Source organism: Penicillium verrucosum (assembly GCF_028828655.1).
Source record: "Penicillium verrucosum strain IBT 35672 chromosome Unknown utg000002l_segment0_segment0, whole genome shotgun sequence".
Lineage (NCBI taxonomy): Eukaryota > Fungi > Ascomycota > Eurotiomycetes > Eurotiales > Aspergillaceae > Penicillium > Penicillium verrucosum.
In genome coordinates, this window is record NW_026643211.1 from 4811321 (window position 1) to 4828374 (window position 17054).

Consider the following 17054-nt stretch of genomic DNA (forward strand, 5'->3'; position numbering starts at 1 on the left):
GGAATATAAAGCTACCTCTACCATGCAAATCCGTATCTCGCATGATTTCTCGGCGGTTTGAACATGAATTTAGTAATGGTCCTGCCTTATCACTTTATATTGTGGACGCCTGGGTTCCAATGCACCGACATCTCGTTTGGTAGTTCGATGGTTTGTATGGAAGCTCGCTCTCTCCCTCTTCCCAATACAACTCTCTTCTCTCTGCTTCTAAAGTCCCTACACCGTGGAGCCCCACAGGTTATGACCCCTCGCTTTTTTGGAGCTATCATCTACAATTAGCAGTTTGCAATTATCTTCATTTTTCACCTACCCCGTGCAGAGAGAGTCGCGGGATAGGACTCATAGGAGTGCAGGTCAACAACCGGAGGAGAAGAAGACTAGGAGAGACTGTGTATATTACATGATCCAAGCAGAAGTTACATTGCATGGTGTTAAATACAGAGACACGATGAATATTCAAAGTCTGAAAGATCCTAGAGTAATTGGAATATAAGTGCCCTAAGTGCCTGATTGACGAGGTTGAGAATTTTGGCAGAACATAACTACAACAGTCTGCTCCACTCATTTTCACTAGTGCACAATCAACTAGCGTAGTATTCAAGAGTTAGTTAGTTATAGTATTCTTACAAATGAATACTACGTAGTTATATTAATTTTTTCAAAACAGGGCTCTTTGCACTCCTGAGTCCTAACTCTCAATTTCTTACTGTCTTACGTATCTTACTATCTTACTATCTTACTATATAGTAGGTCCCCTATTGGCAGTAATCACTGCCTGGCACCTTAATAGCATACTATCAATCAGATCAGATAGGAATTCCTCCGGTATAGTATCCTAGGCCTCCGAAACCATACCACGAAGCTTCAATAAAGGGAAGTGCTGATCCCTATACTCCCTATACTTTCTCTCAATATAATCCTTTGGTTATCTAGTTCTATACCTCCTTGACAGGGTTTAAGATAGGCTATTGTTGGGTGCCTGGATGGATGCCTGAATGCCTAAGGCATCTGAACCCACATGATGACAGATCCATAGCTATAGATACTCTTTCTCTCTTTCTCCTCTCTGTCCAACTCAATCCATCAAGAATCTATCAACTTAGTTTCTTCATCAATATTCCATCATATAGATTCTACATTAGCTATTCTATTATAATAACCCTAAGCTCCTTAAATAAATCTAGAGTCTCTCAATCCCGAGTTGGTCGACAAGCTTCGACGAGTTGTGACCCTGGGGATCGCCATGGATTCCAACAATGCGACCAACGAGCTAAACACAGCCAAGAAGTCCAGAAGAATGTGCCCTTTATCATGCCAGCTAGACATGGAGATCCATATACGATATGGCAGGATACTTCTGCAGGCAACATTTATCCTCACCTTATGCCCGGCTCGACTAGTCCAATCTGACCTAGTTCCATCAAACCGTTACAATTACTAGTAGGTCCTACTGACAAAAAGTTAGAGGAAAGCCTCAAAGACTTTCTCGATGATGTGAACAAGCCCTTTGACCCGAAAACTCCTGCGGATGATAAACATTCATTAACTAATAAAGATATCATTAGTTATATTTATCATTAAATATATATGATCTTACTCTCTTCCTAGACGGACGAAACCTTCTATCATGAGACGTATAATATAGGATTTACTATATAGGTATGGGGACTTCTAAAGTGAATTGAATCTGAAGTGAATCTGAAGTGAATCTGAATCTGAATTGAATTTGAAGAAAATTGGCTGGCCGCTAGTTCAGGGGTGCTTTTTTTTGCCGCGCGGGCTCGGGCTCTGCGGTAGTCATCACGTGGCCCAAGCAAACCCTCCCACCGCCCATTGTGATTCGATAGCGATAACGATCGGATCGATAACAGGGTCGGATCGATAATGAGGGAGGAAAATGGAGGCTGGAGGGAATTGCCGCGCGGAAGAGACCGCCTTACGACTTACCGCCCTTATCGGGTGGGATAGTCCTTCCTCCCCACTTTAATTCGTATTCATTAGGAAATCAAGCACCATCCATTATTTCATCGTTTTCCATCAGATTAATTGTGTTTTCCGTCGAATTCATCTCACTCCAGGGATCTCCATAGTTGTCGAGGGGCGTCCCCGGTCTGGAGAACGCACCAGTAGATATCTGTTGGAAGGGTGAAGCCTGCGAGTGGTGCGGGTCAGATCCCTGTCTGACAGATTTCTTTGGTGGTTCCAGAGGGGGGTCTCTGACGCTGACAGGGAAGGTCCTTTTTATCGACAAATAACCAACAGCGTGACAAAAGTGGATGGCCGAAGAGTCATCATCAATTCCATCGAGTCCATCGAAATCATTGGATTCGAGAGCTGTCTGGCGGCTAGCAACCGAACACGGGGCACGATCAGATAGTGCCCACCTCGCCGACAACGATCATCTGGAAGTAGCCCGGCGGGTACTTCAGGGAACGATCATCACGGATACGCCTTCCCTCCCGGGATCGAGTGCTGAGTCATCACCCAAGGAACGGGAGATAACAGGGTCGAGTCGATAACGAAATGACGTTGTCGAGTTTCGAGAGGTCGAGAAACCACGTGGGGACTCAGTCTCCAGGGTGTCTGGCGTCAGGTAGCCTATCAGGGCTTGAACAGTGTTGTTGCTGCAAATCTATGCAATGTGGCAATTGCGATGATCAAGGACACGGAATCCCAGATTTTCGTTGATTTCCCTGGCCACGACTCTTTTGATGTCGTCATGCAGACACTCACGCGTGGAGATCCCGAAAAGTCTCAAGGCATGTTCCATATGCAAGCTGCGCGACAAAACCCGGATGGAACATGTAATATGTCAGCGCAACGTGACATCGATATGAGAGAAGAGTTCCTACTGAACACCAATCAGGACCTATTCGACTTTGTCACCGACTATCAGGCGACACGCAGCGGTAAGCCTACCAAGGCTATGCTCAAAAGCATCCAGAATTGGGATCCCAAGTTGGATCTTCAAAGAGCAACCAAAGAGCAACGCTTGAAGTGGCGCCGAGCATACACCATCAACTGTCACCTTAGGTGCACCCACTGTTATGAGCCAAGTCTTTATGGTTGAAAGTGCATTAAACTAGAAAAGCAAAGATGGGGAGAAGAGAAAGAGAAGTGCAGAGAGAGATCCAGAGGGGTTGATATAGTAGCTGGATCTCTGCAGGCAAACAATGCAAACAACCTCGCCTTCCACCGTTCCACCGCGCGTTCTTTCATCACATGCCATTCTTCATCCTCGAACTAGCTATAATCCAAATACAAGTACTACTATATAATCTCAGATATCAACATGATTAAATGGTTCAGACACTTCATATGTGAGCTATAACATATGCTGAAGGGGGTTAATTAACGTTAGTTAAGTGCTTAGCATTGTCTATTGGCCTAGTATAGTATATAACTACCATTAATTGCAGTGACAATTGGAGGTCCTGTGCCAGGAGGTTCCGTGGCCGAGTGCCCAATTATATCTGAGCATTACGCTCAGATTGTCATAACATGACATTCTTAGACGGAAGAAATCTTCTATCATGAACGTATAATATAGGATTTACTAACTATATAGGTATGGGGACTTCTAAAGTGAGTTGAATTGAATCTGAAGTGAATTTGAGGAAAATTGTCAGATCTCTTGGCCGCTACATATATAGTTTAGGGGTGGTTGGATCTTTATAGAGAAGACTGTTACAACGTGCCACTAGACTAGTGAGTTACAGACAACCTGGGCATTACGCTCAGGTTGTCCAGGCTCCGATATATATATTGCATGACATGACAAAGACTGTTCTACACAACATCACTCCAAGACCTCAAGCCAGCCAGCTGGACTATGCAGTAGATCGGCTTGAGCACGATCAAGCTAAGGCGGCCTGGCGCCAGCTCTTGTATGAGCGGATTGACCAAGACCAGGAATCAGTGGACCGTGAGGGGGAAATGCATGCAAACTGTCTGTGTTGATGGTTCGCACCTCCAAATGTTGATCTGTTGATCGCAACTGTCCGCCTAGTCCAAAACGTCGGGAAAGGAAGAAAAAGAAAAAAAAAACGCCTAAAGATAAGGACACCCGAGGTCCGCGGAATACGCGATCATGATTGAGAAAATGAAGGCTCGCCAGAGAGGCGAGGTCGCGCACTAAGGAGTTGCACAAGAGGCGGCTGTGGAATAGGGAGCATTCGACCCGGAGAGGAGCGGGAAAGGGAACCGAAGAAGGCCATCCTTGGGGAACATAAAGTTACGCCTACAATTTCTTTTTCTCAAACTCCGCCTCTATTTCCGAATTCTCATCTCTCTCTATTCTTTTTATTTTCCGAATCCCCATCGCTCTCTATTTGTTGGGTGCCTGGGTGCCTGTGTGCCTCAGGCACCCATGGACCCACTATGAGACAGATCCACCCATGTAGATAGTTCTCTCTCTCTCCTCTTCTTCTTCCTTTCTCCTCCGTCCAATCATTAGATTCTGTTGAACTCTCAGGCATGCATGCATGTTGTTTGCTACAGACTGAGCCTTTTGTTTGCTATTTGCTATTTGTGAGCAATGTTCAGATGGTTTGCAGGGTATATAAACCCCTACATGATTAGTTTTATCAATTAACAATTCTTCTTCCACTTTTTCCCCATTCTCGTAATCTAAATCCATACATTGTTCATCAGATTCCACAATACTATTCTTTTCATCAAGTTTCGCTCTTCGGCGTTCTCGTCAAATTTGTTCGTTAGAATGTCTAGTCTCGCATGCTCTGAACTTTACCTTTACATTGGTACTGAAGTTACCTTCAACACACCATCATCCCAAACGTGGGTTCTCGAGGAGAAGCTCACCGAGGGTGTTTAATAAATGACAACGTGGCAACTTGATGGTAGCGCGGGGCCTCCCTTTGCCGTGCTCAAATATCTCTGCCATAGTGCGGTAGATAGCAATAAGAAGGCGATTATGCGAATCTATTTGTAGATTCCTATTGAAGGAAATGAGTATCAACGCCCTGAGGTTCGACAACGAAAGGCCGCTCCTCCACGAAAGCATGGAGAGCTAGACGTCCTAAAGGATCTAAAGCTACGAAAATGTCCCGTGGTCCCGAGTCTCCTCGCTTATAAAGAAGGAAAACAAGGCAATGATGGCCTAGTCGTAGATGGATACATTACACATATTGTATGGGATAAGGTTCCGGGGAAGGAACTGAACCAGGATATGGTCTGGAATCGTACGTCAGGTCCACTACGTGAGGCCGTCCGCGCAAAGTTTCGCGATGTCTGGGGGTATGTTATAAACTCCTCTTTTACTAGTCGAGAGTAAAGCTAACAGACCGACCTAAGGGAGCTGAGGCGATATGGATGGCAGCCAGCCGTGCCTGGACTGGAGAATATCATCTACGACGAGGTTACGGAGACGATGTATGTGATATCTTCTATACGCCTAGTGACGAACAGAATAGGCTGACTATCTTTAGGCACATTATAGGCTTCCGAGACCCCGCCCTATTCGAGCCCGAAGAGAAAGACCAGAGAGAGTTTTTCTAGTTGAAATATCTTTCCATTGTTTTTCTACAGAGAATGACGCATCCACCCCGGGATGTCGTGCTCAGTCACCTCGAATTCTTCACCGGAGCATAGTACACGGGCATCCAGATATCTCTCACGTCTGGACTCGGACCCATGCGTCAGCTCGAGGTACTGCAGAAGGCAAAAGCATCGGTGAAGGGGAATCATTGGAGGTTCACCGAATCGTAGAGTTGGCCGAAGAAGTGGATGGGGCGGGACTTCATCTTCCTCCAGAACGTGGTCTGGGATCCAAAAGCGAGGCGGCATGTTGTGAATTGCTACAAGGTATCGGGCTCTGTTTTCCTCCACATTGTTGATTTCGTACTGTGTGATATTGTACTGCAGAACCGCCAGCACGCATACCATCCAGCATTGCTGGATGTACTCATTGGTGAGATCAACTCGTCTGTTGAATTGCAGTGCTTGGCCAATCTCAATAGTACTTGGAAATACGAGGCTCTGGCCGGGGAGAATAGATAAGAGTCGCATCGCCTCCAGGCACGGCCACATGATGATGAACCGCTGGAGGTCGATTATACTGTCAAAGCCGAGATAGGCTGCTACGGTTCGTTCGGCTTGCTTTGCGTGGCAATGATGGATGTTAGCGAGGTCTGAGATTCCATCAAAGATAACAGTTACTTACCAGGCTTGAGTCGACATCAGACATTTCACTTTGAGTATGAGGGAAAGGTAGTAGGAGATAAGAAGGGGGTGAGAGGGATTGGCTGAGAGATGTTTCTGCAGATGGTAAAAGTGAGAGTAAGAAATAGATGAGGTTGAATAGAGAGAGGCAAGCGAAAGGAAACCCTGAAGAGAAGAATGTGTTAATATATATACTAGGAATTGTTGGGTGCCTGGATGCCTCAGGCACCAATGGACCCACTATGAGACAGATCTACATAGCAGATAGTTTTCCCTTTCTCTCTTCTTCCTCCTTTCTCCTCCGTCCATCTCAATAATTCTGAATCTATCATATTGTTTCTCATACAATCTCATTAGATTCTACAATAGGAATCTACACTTAGTTGAAGAAAAGTGTAGATTCAGCGAGTGAATGATAGACAATGGGGGAGGAGAGAGTGTTGGGTGCCTGGGTGCCTGAGGCCCAGGGCCCCACTTGGGACAGATCCTCTTTGTGCAGTAGATAGTCTCTCTCTCTCCTTCTCTCCTTCTCCTCTCCGTCCAACCGCAAGCAGTGAATTCTACAGTGTTGTTTCTCCAATCTCAACTACGTAGATTCTCTATTAGAGAGAGAAAGTGGTGGAGAGCAAACTATGATCTACCCGAGTTGGGATCACTGTGCGGACACAGTGGTCCCAATATATATATATATATATATATATACCATGTGGCTAATGGCAGGCTTGGTTGAAGTATGCTAAGATATAAGGCGGATATTATATAAATTGATTCCTTTGGATCATAAATCAGCTACGATCCTAAGGAATATGTATATCAGGTAAGAAAACTACATGCCTGAGGCAACCTAATAGCTCCATCCAAAATCTACGCCACGTCAAGCTAAGTGTTGAACAATCTCCCATTCTTGCATGCATGTTTGCTACGGACTGAGCCTTTTGCCTGTTATTTGCTATTTGTTAGTTTTTTTGCTACAATTGAGCAATGTTTAGATGGTTTTAGCAGGACATGCACTAGGGATTTTTGCCATAAGACACGGAGAATCGAATGAGAATCTAGTTTTCCACTTTTAGATTTCTCACCTGGAATCAAGAAGGGAAAATATAATCAATTTGTTACTACTTGAATGTAATTGTGCCTAGCGAGTTCGATACATTGATATTCGAAATCAGTTTTAACTCTAAACTCTCTCTTGTTAGTTCCCGGCGCCCCACCTCAAGCGCACTAGACCATTATAGGATACATTTCCGCCCTTCCCACACTTGCCGAAGTCTCTTCGATAAGTTACCGTAAATTACAGTAATCAGATCCCTCAACAATTTGTGTCTCTAGATCCCGGATCTTGAGAGTTGTACCTTTACTGCTGATTACAAAACATCGCTTGGACGGAGCGAAGAGATCCCGTAGGTAGAGAATTTGGCACTAAAGAGAGCCCTCTTACAAGCCGGATCCTTGTTATCCGGGTGTAAGGCTATATTACCATACGTCGAAGGCATCGCCGCATCGCCACATTTGTCAGCAAACAACGCCAAGACATAATCTGGAATCGTGTTCGTGTGGGTCGAATGATGACTAAAAACGAATAGAAACACTGTTGTAACCGCTGTTCTCGACCTCGCAATTTCTTGGTATAGTATATTGCGATATATGCAATCCTTCCCATTGCTCATCCGTTCTCTCGGTCTGCGTGCTATTACTAGCCACCTATCCCACTCCCGAGTTGTATATGCAGCCTTTTCCCTTTCATTTTATTTACAGAAACTGCCCCTATCCTTGCCCACCGTTAGCTTCATCGTCTGTTGTCATTTGGAATCCCCGACCACCATAGGTCGTCATGTCTGCCGCTATGATCAACACTTAGCGACTAATTAACGAGAAAGACGTTGGCTAGTCTTGCCGTACTAATGCGCGTTTACTGTCTTCTACAAAGAGAAATAGCTAACCATATGAAACAAAATAGTTATCTTCTCTAAATCATATTGCCCCTACTGCAAAGCTAGCAAACTCTTGCTAGACCAAGTCGGAGCACAATTTCACACCGTGGAACTTGATAAGCAAGGTATGTCAACACTTTTTCTGCCCCCTTATCAATATACGAAACATACGTGGATTTCTGCTAAATGCCGATTTAAAGCCGACGGAAGTGATATCCAAGTCGCGCTTGAGGAACTCACCGGTCAGCGCACTGTTCCCAATATATTCATCGGACAGAAACACATTGGGGGTAACCTAACAGCCACCATGGCATAGACACGCTCATACCAAGCCACTACACTAGGATACTTCGCCCTCAGTTCTGCATCAATGACAACGGCAAACCCCCAGATGAGGTAAGATACCACAGTAACGTCAGCCAGGCTCAATCGGTCCTCGGTAGCAACCCACTCCCGTCCCTGTAGATGGTGCTCAAGAGTTGTAAGGGTTCGCTCGAGACGCTCAAAGGCCGTCCCCTCGACTTTGGTATCATACTGGGCAACGCCGAATCGCCAAAGCACCAACGGCGTTACTTGAGTGATAATCTCGGTGGTGGCGAAGTTAATCCATTGTTGGATGACGGCACGTTCCTGCGGAGTCTCGCCGACAAGCTGGGCAGCTAAGGGTCCGCTTTCGGCAACATAGCGCGCAATGGCGTCGGAATCGAATATGATGGTACCGTCTTTCCTTTCGAATGCTGGGACTTTGCCATGGGGGAATTTTGCCAAGAACGCGGGTGTCTTGGCTTACATCTATACCTATCACTTTATTCAGCAAACACGATCTATGTTCTATGCCCCGGCTAATAAATCCAGTATCGTACCGAAGGGCTCCCTCCGCGGGAAAGATCAGCATAACAAGGCAGTTCTGGTAGTCTTGGTGATGTCCTGGGTAATCTTAATGATTAGAAGCAGATTTTAATGATTAGAATGGATAGTGAACGTAGCTACGCAATACGCACCCTAGCAGCATGTTATCTGGGATAGTCGATGTGTTTTCATCCCAAATCACAACCTGTGATGCCGGGGTTTGTCTACGAAAAACCACTACGATTGAGGATGTAATATAGTAGAGTTGTTTCAGGTCTAATTTTAATTCCCTAGTGACATTGTTCGACAGGATTCAACGTCTTATATCCACGGATCATGACTGATAGATGCGGCTATTCGTGGTGCACAACAACCCTCACATCACCACAAGGGGTCCTTAGGGGCCGCAGCAGAAAGAGCAGGCTCCAAGTCAGGGTCTCCTCTCTTCATGGCGCGCTTATAGGCATCACGCTGTCCAATTCGCTCAAGATAGCGCACAATACTGGGATACTGTTCCAGGCTGAATGGGATGAACATGCGGAGCGTGGTCAGCGAAAAGACCGAAATGCAATCTGCTGCGGTGAATTCATCACCCGCCAGGAAGGGAAACTTTCCGAGCTGGGCCTCCATTGCCTGAAAGTTGCTCTGCAGTCTGGTTGGTACGACCTTGTGACCAAAGTCGCCGTCCGTATCGCTGCGCAAACGATCGAACATCATGGCAATCAGGCCAGGCTGCATAGTCCCGTTGGCCCGATGAAGCCAAAAGACGTAGTCCGCGTATTGTGGGTGTTCCACTGGGAGAACGAGCTGTCCATTGGCATACTTGGCCAAGATATACTCGAAAATAGCATTGGTCTCACCCAGTGTCACCTTGCCATCTTGGATGATCGGTGATGTTCCAGACCAGTGAAGGTTACGGTACTCGTCCGGCGCTTGCAGCGTTGCGGGTTGCCGGTCATAGCACTTGAGATTGTACGGAATCCCCAGCTCTTCGCAGAGCCAGATGATTCTCTCCGATTGAGACAGCCGAAGGTGGTGGATGGTTAGGTCACACGACATGGTGAAAGAGAGATTTGAGTCTCAGTAGAATCGAAACAGATGATCTTACGAAGCACAGATTAGGTAGATAGAGACGACAAGGTGCAGATAACTGCTAATTAAACGTAAATACTCGACCGCGTCAGGTGACGTAGCCACCAATGTGTAATGTTGTTCATATAAGGTTTCCGATTTTGCTAATGCACAATTTTAGGTGCATAGCGGATGATGACGGCCCGAGGATCAGATTCTAGACGGATCTGATTAGCAAGCCAAGATTGTTCGGGACGACTGCGCCACATGCTCCACCTGCTCCTAGCGTCCGCCTAATTACTGCTCCTACGGCTACACCCAAGCCAAGATATGTACGTGTACGTGACTCAAGCCAAGCGGTGACCCTCAGAACTGTTACAACCTGCCCCTGGACTGGCGAGTTACAAACTAGGCCACAAGACCGCTATATCTGAGCATTATGCTCAGATAGACCAGGCTCCGATATATATAGTGCATGACATGACAGGTGCTGACAGTTGTATTGGCCTTGGGTTCCAGACTTACTATTCTTAATCAAGACCTTTTCATGTGGAACTAAATACTAAGTTACTTAGGCATAAAGCGGGTCAAGCTTTTTGGTGGGTGATAGTCATGGAAGAAGTATCAGATGAAATTAAAACATGTAGTTATTGGAATGGATGGAAAGAGCTCTATATACTGAAACTCGAGAAAGAATGAAAGGAGTGTAAAGGCCGAAAGGCCTCAAGAATGAAAGGAAAGGGTCAAAAGAACGGCATCTAATGCACTAGGTGCACATAGACAATAGTTCTTCAAATGATACACCAGTGTTGAGTCTTCAATATATTTTTATCAACTGTAAATTTTGATTCTTGTACGACAATTTGACTTGCCTAGTCCAAGTCAACATTCCTTTTGTACCCGCCTAGGTTGAATGTTTGTTTTTTGTACAATATAGAAAAAGAACCCGCTGGTCTATGGAAAATGTGAAATGAACGAGACTAAAAAATGCACATTATATTTCTTCGCATGTACCAAATATGCAAGATGACAATGTCAACATTCTATGCAGAACATCACGTTCCGTCGAAACGAAACGCTGCTTTCGCTGAATTTGAAAGGAGAATGCTTTTTAGGCACTTCCCTTGGTCTTGCTCCCCTTGGGGACACGTGCCCACCAATAGATTCCAAGGGCAGCCACAATGTTGAATACCAAGTAAGCCCACATGATTCCAAAGTTTCTCCAGGCCTCGCTGTAGTGAGAGTCAACCTGGGCAAGGAAGGTATCGGTAGACGACATAGCACAATACGAACACGAGCTCGTTGCGTTGGGGTTCTGGATGTATCCACCAGTCCGTTCAGCATAAGCTGTAAGGTACTCGTAGCAGGTTTGAGAACCCGGAGGGTTGAAGGTGAGGATTTCATCGGTGCTGCAGATGACATCCGTGCCACTGACGGCGGTGGACAACATTCCTGATACCAGATAGGTGAATGGAGAAACGCGATACATGAAAATCCAGAATCCGGGCATGTCATCTGGGGTGGCGACGACACTAGAAACGAACAAGTCAGTACAAGGAAAACCAAGAAATAGGGATTGGGAAGACGTACCCGCAGAACAGAAGCAGAAGGGCGAAGAGCAAATTAGCTATGTTACCTCCCGTTTCCGCAGTCTCCACACCGGCAATGACCATATTCGTGAAGGTAGATGTGAACCAGAGGAAAACCAACAAGAATAGGAACATAAGCGCACCACGCTCATGCACGGCATCAGTCGGTTGCGCGTTCGCGTACAGGCCGACCGGATAGTACCAGCAGAAGAACATTAACACGGCAACCAGGAAGTTCCAAGGCAACTCAACGATAATATTCGAGGCCATAAACACCTTCCACGAGTACATCTTGGATGGGCGTTCGCGGACTTCGAAGATGGATCGTTGGATAATGAAGTTGGGCATAATCTGTTGAACAAGGTTTCCAAAGATGGTCATGAGCATGAAGATACTGAACATCTGGTTCTGCAGTCCCTGCTGGGTATTTTTTGCGTGGAAGAAAGAAAATCCGTTGTAAAGAGCCGTGAGAATTGAGAGAACAAGCTTAGACCAGATGTAGGACGGGGTACGATAGTATTGGGAGAAGACCCGTGATAGACACTGTACAAGCTGATCTTTGGTCGAAGACGCAAACTCACGATGTTTGGTATCGGCGTTGTCTTCTGGTTGTTTCTGAGAAAGAGTTGATTTCAACTCAGCCAAGTGACCAAGGACAGCCTGCTTTTCAGCACTGTTGTTCCAAGTCTCAGGCCAATCAATATCGCTGTGGGATCCAGGAGCAGCTCCAATCACATCAAGCATCCATTCTGCCGGATTTTCGCCTTCACTAAGAGCATGGCCACCATTGCGCATAAAATAGTCTGCCAAGATCGAAGAGTTTTCCCCAATGTTGCCGAAGTAGACAGTGCGTCCTCCCTTAGCGAGGAACAATAGCCGGTCAAATCGTTGGAAAAGCATGGCAGAAGGTTGATGAATCGTGCACAAAATAGCCTGGCCGTGATTGGTCAAGGTTTCAATTAAATCGAGAATGGACCAAGAGGTTTGACTGTCCAAACCAGACGTAGGCTCATCAAGGAAAAGCAATAGCTGGGGCTTGGCAACCAGTTCCACGGCAATAGTCAAGCGCTTACGCTGCTCAACATTCAATCCTAAAAATTGTCAGGAACTGCTAAAGCCAATGGAGGATAATCCCTTATTGTATATAATAACGTACCTACGCCCGGAACACCAACAACTGCATCAGCGTATGTTTGCATACCAAGCAGCTCCAGAACCTCGTCAACGTAGTCGAGCTTTTCTTTCCGGCTGAAATGGGCTGGTTGTCTGAGCAAAGCACTGAAATTCAAGGCCTCGCGCACCGTGGAAGTAGGCAAATGGACATCTTGCTGTTGTACGTAACCAGTCTTGCGCTGGAATGAGTCGTCTCGGGTACGGCCATCGACCAGGACATCGCCAGTCACAACACCCATAGTCACGCGAGTTGCAAGAACGTCAAGCAGTGTAGTCTTTCCTGCACCAGAAACACCCTAGTGAATGTTTAGCGAGATACCACACTATGCGAGGATAATGTCTTACCATCAATGCCGTCGCGGTACCGGGCTTAACCCATCCGTTCACATGATCAAGGATACGACGCTCCTCGGCTTTGATCTTGATGTCGTAGCAAAGGTCTTGCCACTGGAAAATGGCAGTCTGTCTTTGAATATTAGCTCCAGAACCCTCACCCTTCTCTTCCGCCCGGTAGGTTGCGTCTGCGGTGGTCTCAGAATCAGGCGCCTGGGCCTTCGGCTGACGGCCCCGACGGAAAAGAAGAACTTCACCCTTGGAGGCTGCTTCGGTAATATATTCAGTTGCGATGAGGTAAACGAACATAAAAAAGATCATGAACGCGATAACAATACCAAGATTACGCCAGAGATTGTCGTTGGTATAAGCATACGCAGTCTCAATGTAGGCATCTCCGTTAACGTAGCGTTCTCCCGCTTGTGATGAGACAGTGCTGCAGATAGTATTGATGATATCCACGTTTTCGTATCCCTCTCCAGAAGGAACAAATGCCGAACATTCAAACTCTCTGTTGCGGAACTCATTAACCATCATGCTTTCAAATGCATACGCAATTGGATCAATGTAATTCATCCAACGAGACCATCCCAGCATGTCTTTCGTGGGAATGATGAAACCAGTGTAGATCACAAGACCGAGAATGAGTAGAGCCGCAGGAACCAGAGCTTGAGACAGAGATCGTGATGCGGCACCAAATGTTCGGAAGACCATTGACATGGTCAATGTTGTCATGATGGAAAAGAGCCAAAAGATAAAGAAGGCGCCTGGCTCACGTTTCAGGTTGGCCATGAAGTAAAGCGGAAGATTGAATGACACGGCATTTGCGAGCTTATACGGTAGATCACACAGCATAGATGCAACAGCTTCCGTGAAAGGATGGTAGAAGGCATATCGAGATTGCTTTTCCACAATTGGTCGTTGAGCATAAAGAGTCAAGATCTATTATGATAATTGTTAGATCCCTATCACGAATGCGCTTGAGATAATCGGGTGCCTTACCTCCAGCGCACTGGCGAATGCAGCGAGCAAAACGGCATAGAAAAGCAGAACTTCTCGCGAGTAGAAACTTGAGGTATCGGCTGCAAGGTTGTAGAACACACTACCAAGGATGAGAGAGAGGAAGAAGTTGCCAAAGAGAGCGGAGTAGAACAAGCTCATATCAGCCTTGAGACGCTGGAAACCACGGACTAGGTTGAGTTGAATCTGCCCGTAAATCGAAAGCGTGTAGGGAGATTTGATACGCCTAGGGGATGATAATTAGCACTGCCAAAACACGCATAGAATGCTGGTGGCTTGGCTTACTGTTGATTTGACTGCATCTGGCGACGAGCTTCACTAAAAGTAGTGAAGGACTCACCACCGATGGGGTATTCCTTGTCAAAGCTGTCAATCTCCTGCAGAAGACGGGCACACTCCGGACTATTCTGCCAGCGCTGGGCAAACTCCTGCGGTGTCCGAGGCACTCTTGTTTCGTATCCTGGCTTTACTCTGCGCTCAGCCGCACTAGTAAGAGAGGTGAGGAAGTCGGCGGTGGTCTGACGCGACGGACAGTCAAAACCCATAGTGGTAAAGAAATCACGAGCCTCGCCAGTCGGGCCGAAGTAGATTTGTTGGCCTTCGTATAGAAGAACGACCTTATCAAAGACCTATCAGAATCGATGAAGGTTAGTGGAGAGCATATCAGGTAACATCGACAATTCCAACTTACGTCGTAGGCACTCTGCGAAGCCTGGTAGATCGCCACACAGGCCGTGGTGCCTGCGTAATCGCTCATCAAGCGAAGGTTCTTACAGAATTCCAATGCGTTGGCACTATCAAGACCTCGCGTACTGTTGTCCCAGCACTGAAGAGGAGCTCCACTAAGAATAGCCTCTGCAATACTAACACGCTTCCGTTCACCTCCACTAACACCACGCACAAAGTCGTTACCAACTTTGGTATTGAACGTATGCCGAAGCCCAAGCATGGCCATAACGACATCACGAAGATGCTCGGCGTATTGCTTTCTCGTCAAATTGGAGAAACGCGTGCGGGGTGTACGTGCCATGGCGGCGAATGTCAAAGTATCACCGACCGTAAGTTGAGGGAAATGCACATCAGTTTCAGCGCTGAAAATTGCCTCTCCCTTGAACTGTTTTTGCATGATTGGGGCCGAGATTCCTGTTATCGTGTGTTGGTTGATTGAGTCACATCTGATATCTTGGGCGCTGTTGCATACCTTGATAATTCAAATAGCTGTGGTCGTCGACATGGATACCGTTCATCTCACCGGAGATTGTCTTGAGGAATGTTGAGCAGCCACTGATGAACACTTAGAGCCGTTCTACTCAACCGAGATCTTTCACAAATTGGGTGGGCAAACTCACCTTCCAGGACGACCCAAAACCACCAACATTTCTCCACTCTTGACAAGTCCATTAAAGTTGTCGAGAATCTGAATCTTCTGTTTTCCACTTCCAACAAGGTTACGAACGAGACCGCCGATACTCAGGAGAGAATTCAAAAGGTCCTTTTGATAGTCGGTGGGACTTCCAAAACCATGGACGGAGAGATTCTTGAACGCAACACCGGCAGAGCGTTGGAGGAATCGTTCCGGGTCTTGCGACTGAGCGGCGATTAAAGACCGAATCCAATCCTTTGTCCTGAAATTAGGACTATCGGGATGCCAGGTGGTTTCCTTGTTCTCCTCAAAGAAAGGGTTGACTGCATTGGCCGAGGAGAAATGAGTGGATTGGCGGGTTAGTTGCCTCACCATCTCCTCCACCTCGTCCTCCATATCAACCTCAGGTTCCTTTTCTTCTTTGGTATCATTGTGGAGCGTAGTAGATGAAGCATAATGTTGTCTTGATTCACCGGTTGTCAGACTCTGCTGCTGCTGCGTATCCATGGAGGGGATTGCCCCCAAGACCGACATTATGAATAAAGATTCAATGCACCAGAATTGCTTCCAGAAGAATAGACAAGATCTATGTGGGCCTTTAATCCTTATAAGAGATCGACGGAAGTTATTTGATTACCAACCTAGGCTACCTAGCTGATGAATCAATCCAGAGCCGGAGCTTCCGTGTCCGTCATTTCACATCAATACTCCAGGGCCGGGGCTATCACGAACAGAGAAGCCAATGTCTCGGCTAATGATATTATGGAGATTTCCCCATCACTAGTTCCGCAGATATATTTACTAGGGACCACAAAGATACCCCTCGAAAACCGGTGTTTCAGCACTGGTAAATCCACCAAAAACAACCATCAACGAGTCATAGGTCCATACCAAAGCTTTATTGTGCAGTGGCTGTTTCCGGCCATATGGTTCGGCGGCAGTTCGTTCATGGTCCGTAGGTTTGATATATCTTCGAAATTTACGCGCCCATTACGCTCGGATGCAACACTTCCCGGTAAGATATCCCTCGGGAAGAGCTGTGATTGGTCAAAAAACGTCCATATGTAATTTATTCTACTCCAGTGCATATGAATATCCATCCTTTCGTCAACGCGACTTATCACACAAAGATGATGCGCTGCATGTTTGAATAGAGACCAGATTATATCACTATAAACTCATTCACGGCCGCTTTTTTTCACCAAGCACAATGCTTTTTGACCTGTATCCAGTCCTATTCTATTGAGAAAGGACTATAAATCCATACCCTGCTTCCTTTTCCTGCTTACTGAAGTAACTCTAACACAAGCATCTCATTAACGGTATGTCCCATTACAGCATATTTTTATATAATAGGATATTTAAAATTTTAACAAAGCCATAATAAAACATTATCCGAAAGGGGGAAATTTTATCTTGAAAAAAGGGGGCATACCAGATCCATACCATAATAGTTAGCTTAACGGTCCAGTTTCTTTAGTCTTAGCCGCAAAAAATCCGATCCATGGGCACGGGTGCGATCCGCCACGATCTCGTCATTTCCCT

General features: G+C 46.2%; 6 protein-coding genes across 6 annotated transcripts; 2 read left to right on the plus strand and 4 right to left on the minus strand.

The window, feature by feature from the left end:
• Positions 1-2653: 2653 nt before the first annotated feature.
• On the plus strand, positions 2654-2996 carry N7516_007429 (uncharacterized protein; the record flags this gene model as incomplete). The annotated part of the gene is made up of 2 exons (XM_057220149.1): positions 2654-2909; positions 2938-2996. 2 exons carry the CDS (start codon positions 2654-2656, stop codon positions 2994-2996), a joined length of 315 nt encoding a protein of 104 aa, XP_057074240.1.
• A 1724-nt stretch (positions 2997-4720) lies between these two features.
• On the plus strand, positions 4721-5517 carry N7516_007430 (uncharacterized protein; the record flags this gene model as incomplete). Its single annotated transcript, XM_057220150.1, has 4 exons — positions 4721-4828; positions 4952-5256; positions 5314-5391; positions 5448-5517. The coding sequence occupies 4 exons, from the start codon at positions 4721-4723 to the stop codon at positions 5515-5517; spliced, it is 561 nt and encodes a 186-aa protein (XP_057074241.1).
• A 24-nt stretch (positions 5518-5541) lies between these two features.
• Positions 5542-6205, minus strand: N7516_007431 (uncharacterized protein; the record flags this gene model as incomplete). Its single annotated transcript, XM_057220151.1, has 2 exons — positions 5542-6117; positions 6182-6205. 2 exons carry the CDS (start codon positions 6203-6205, stop codon positions 5542-5544), a joined length of 600 nt encoding a protein of 199 aa, XP_057074242.1.
• Positions 6206-8354: 2149 nt separating this feature from the next.
• On the minus strand, positions 8355-9123 carry N7516_007432 (glutathione S-transferase family protein; the record flags this gene model as incomplete). Its single annotated transcript, XM_057220152.1, has 3 exons — positions 8355-8891; positions 8975-9038; positions 9113-9123. The coding sequence occupies 3 exons, from the start codon at positions 9121-9123 to the stop codon at positions 8355-8357; spliced, it is 612 nt and encodes a 203-aa protein (XP_057074243.1).
• A 218-nt stretch (positions 9124-9341) lies between these two features.
• On the minus strand, positions 9342-10019 carry N7516_007433 (glutathione S-transferase family protein; the record flags this gene model as incomplete). Its single annotated transcript, XM_057220153.1, has 1 exon — positions 9342-10019. One exon carries the CDS (start codon positions 10017-10019, stop codon positions 9342-9344), a length of 678 nt encoding a protein of 225 aa, XP_057074244.1.
• Positions 10020-11142: 1123 nt separating this feature from the next.
• Positions 11143-16043, minus strand: N7516_007434 (uncharacterized protein; the record flags this gene model as incomplete). Its single annotated transcript, XM_057220154.1, has 9 exons — positions 11143-11563; positions 11622-12711; positions 12777-13089; positions 13139-14068; positions 14129-14372; positions 14432-14775; positions 14838-15289; positions 15348-15430; positions 15496-16043. 9 exons carry the CDS (start codon positions 16041-16043, stop codon positions 11143-11145), a joined length of 4425 nt encoding a protein of 1474 aa, XP_057074245.1.
• Between the last annotated feature and the right edge of the window lie 1011 nt (positions 16044-17054).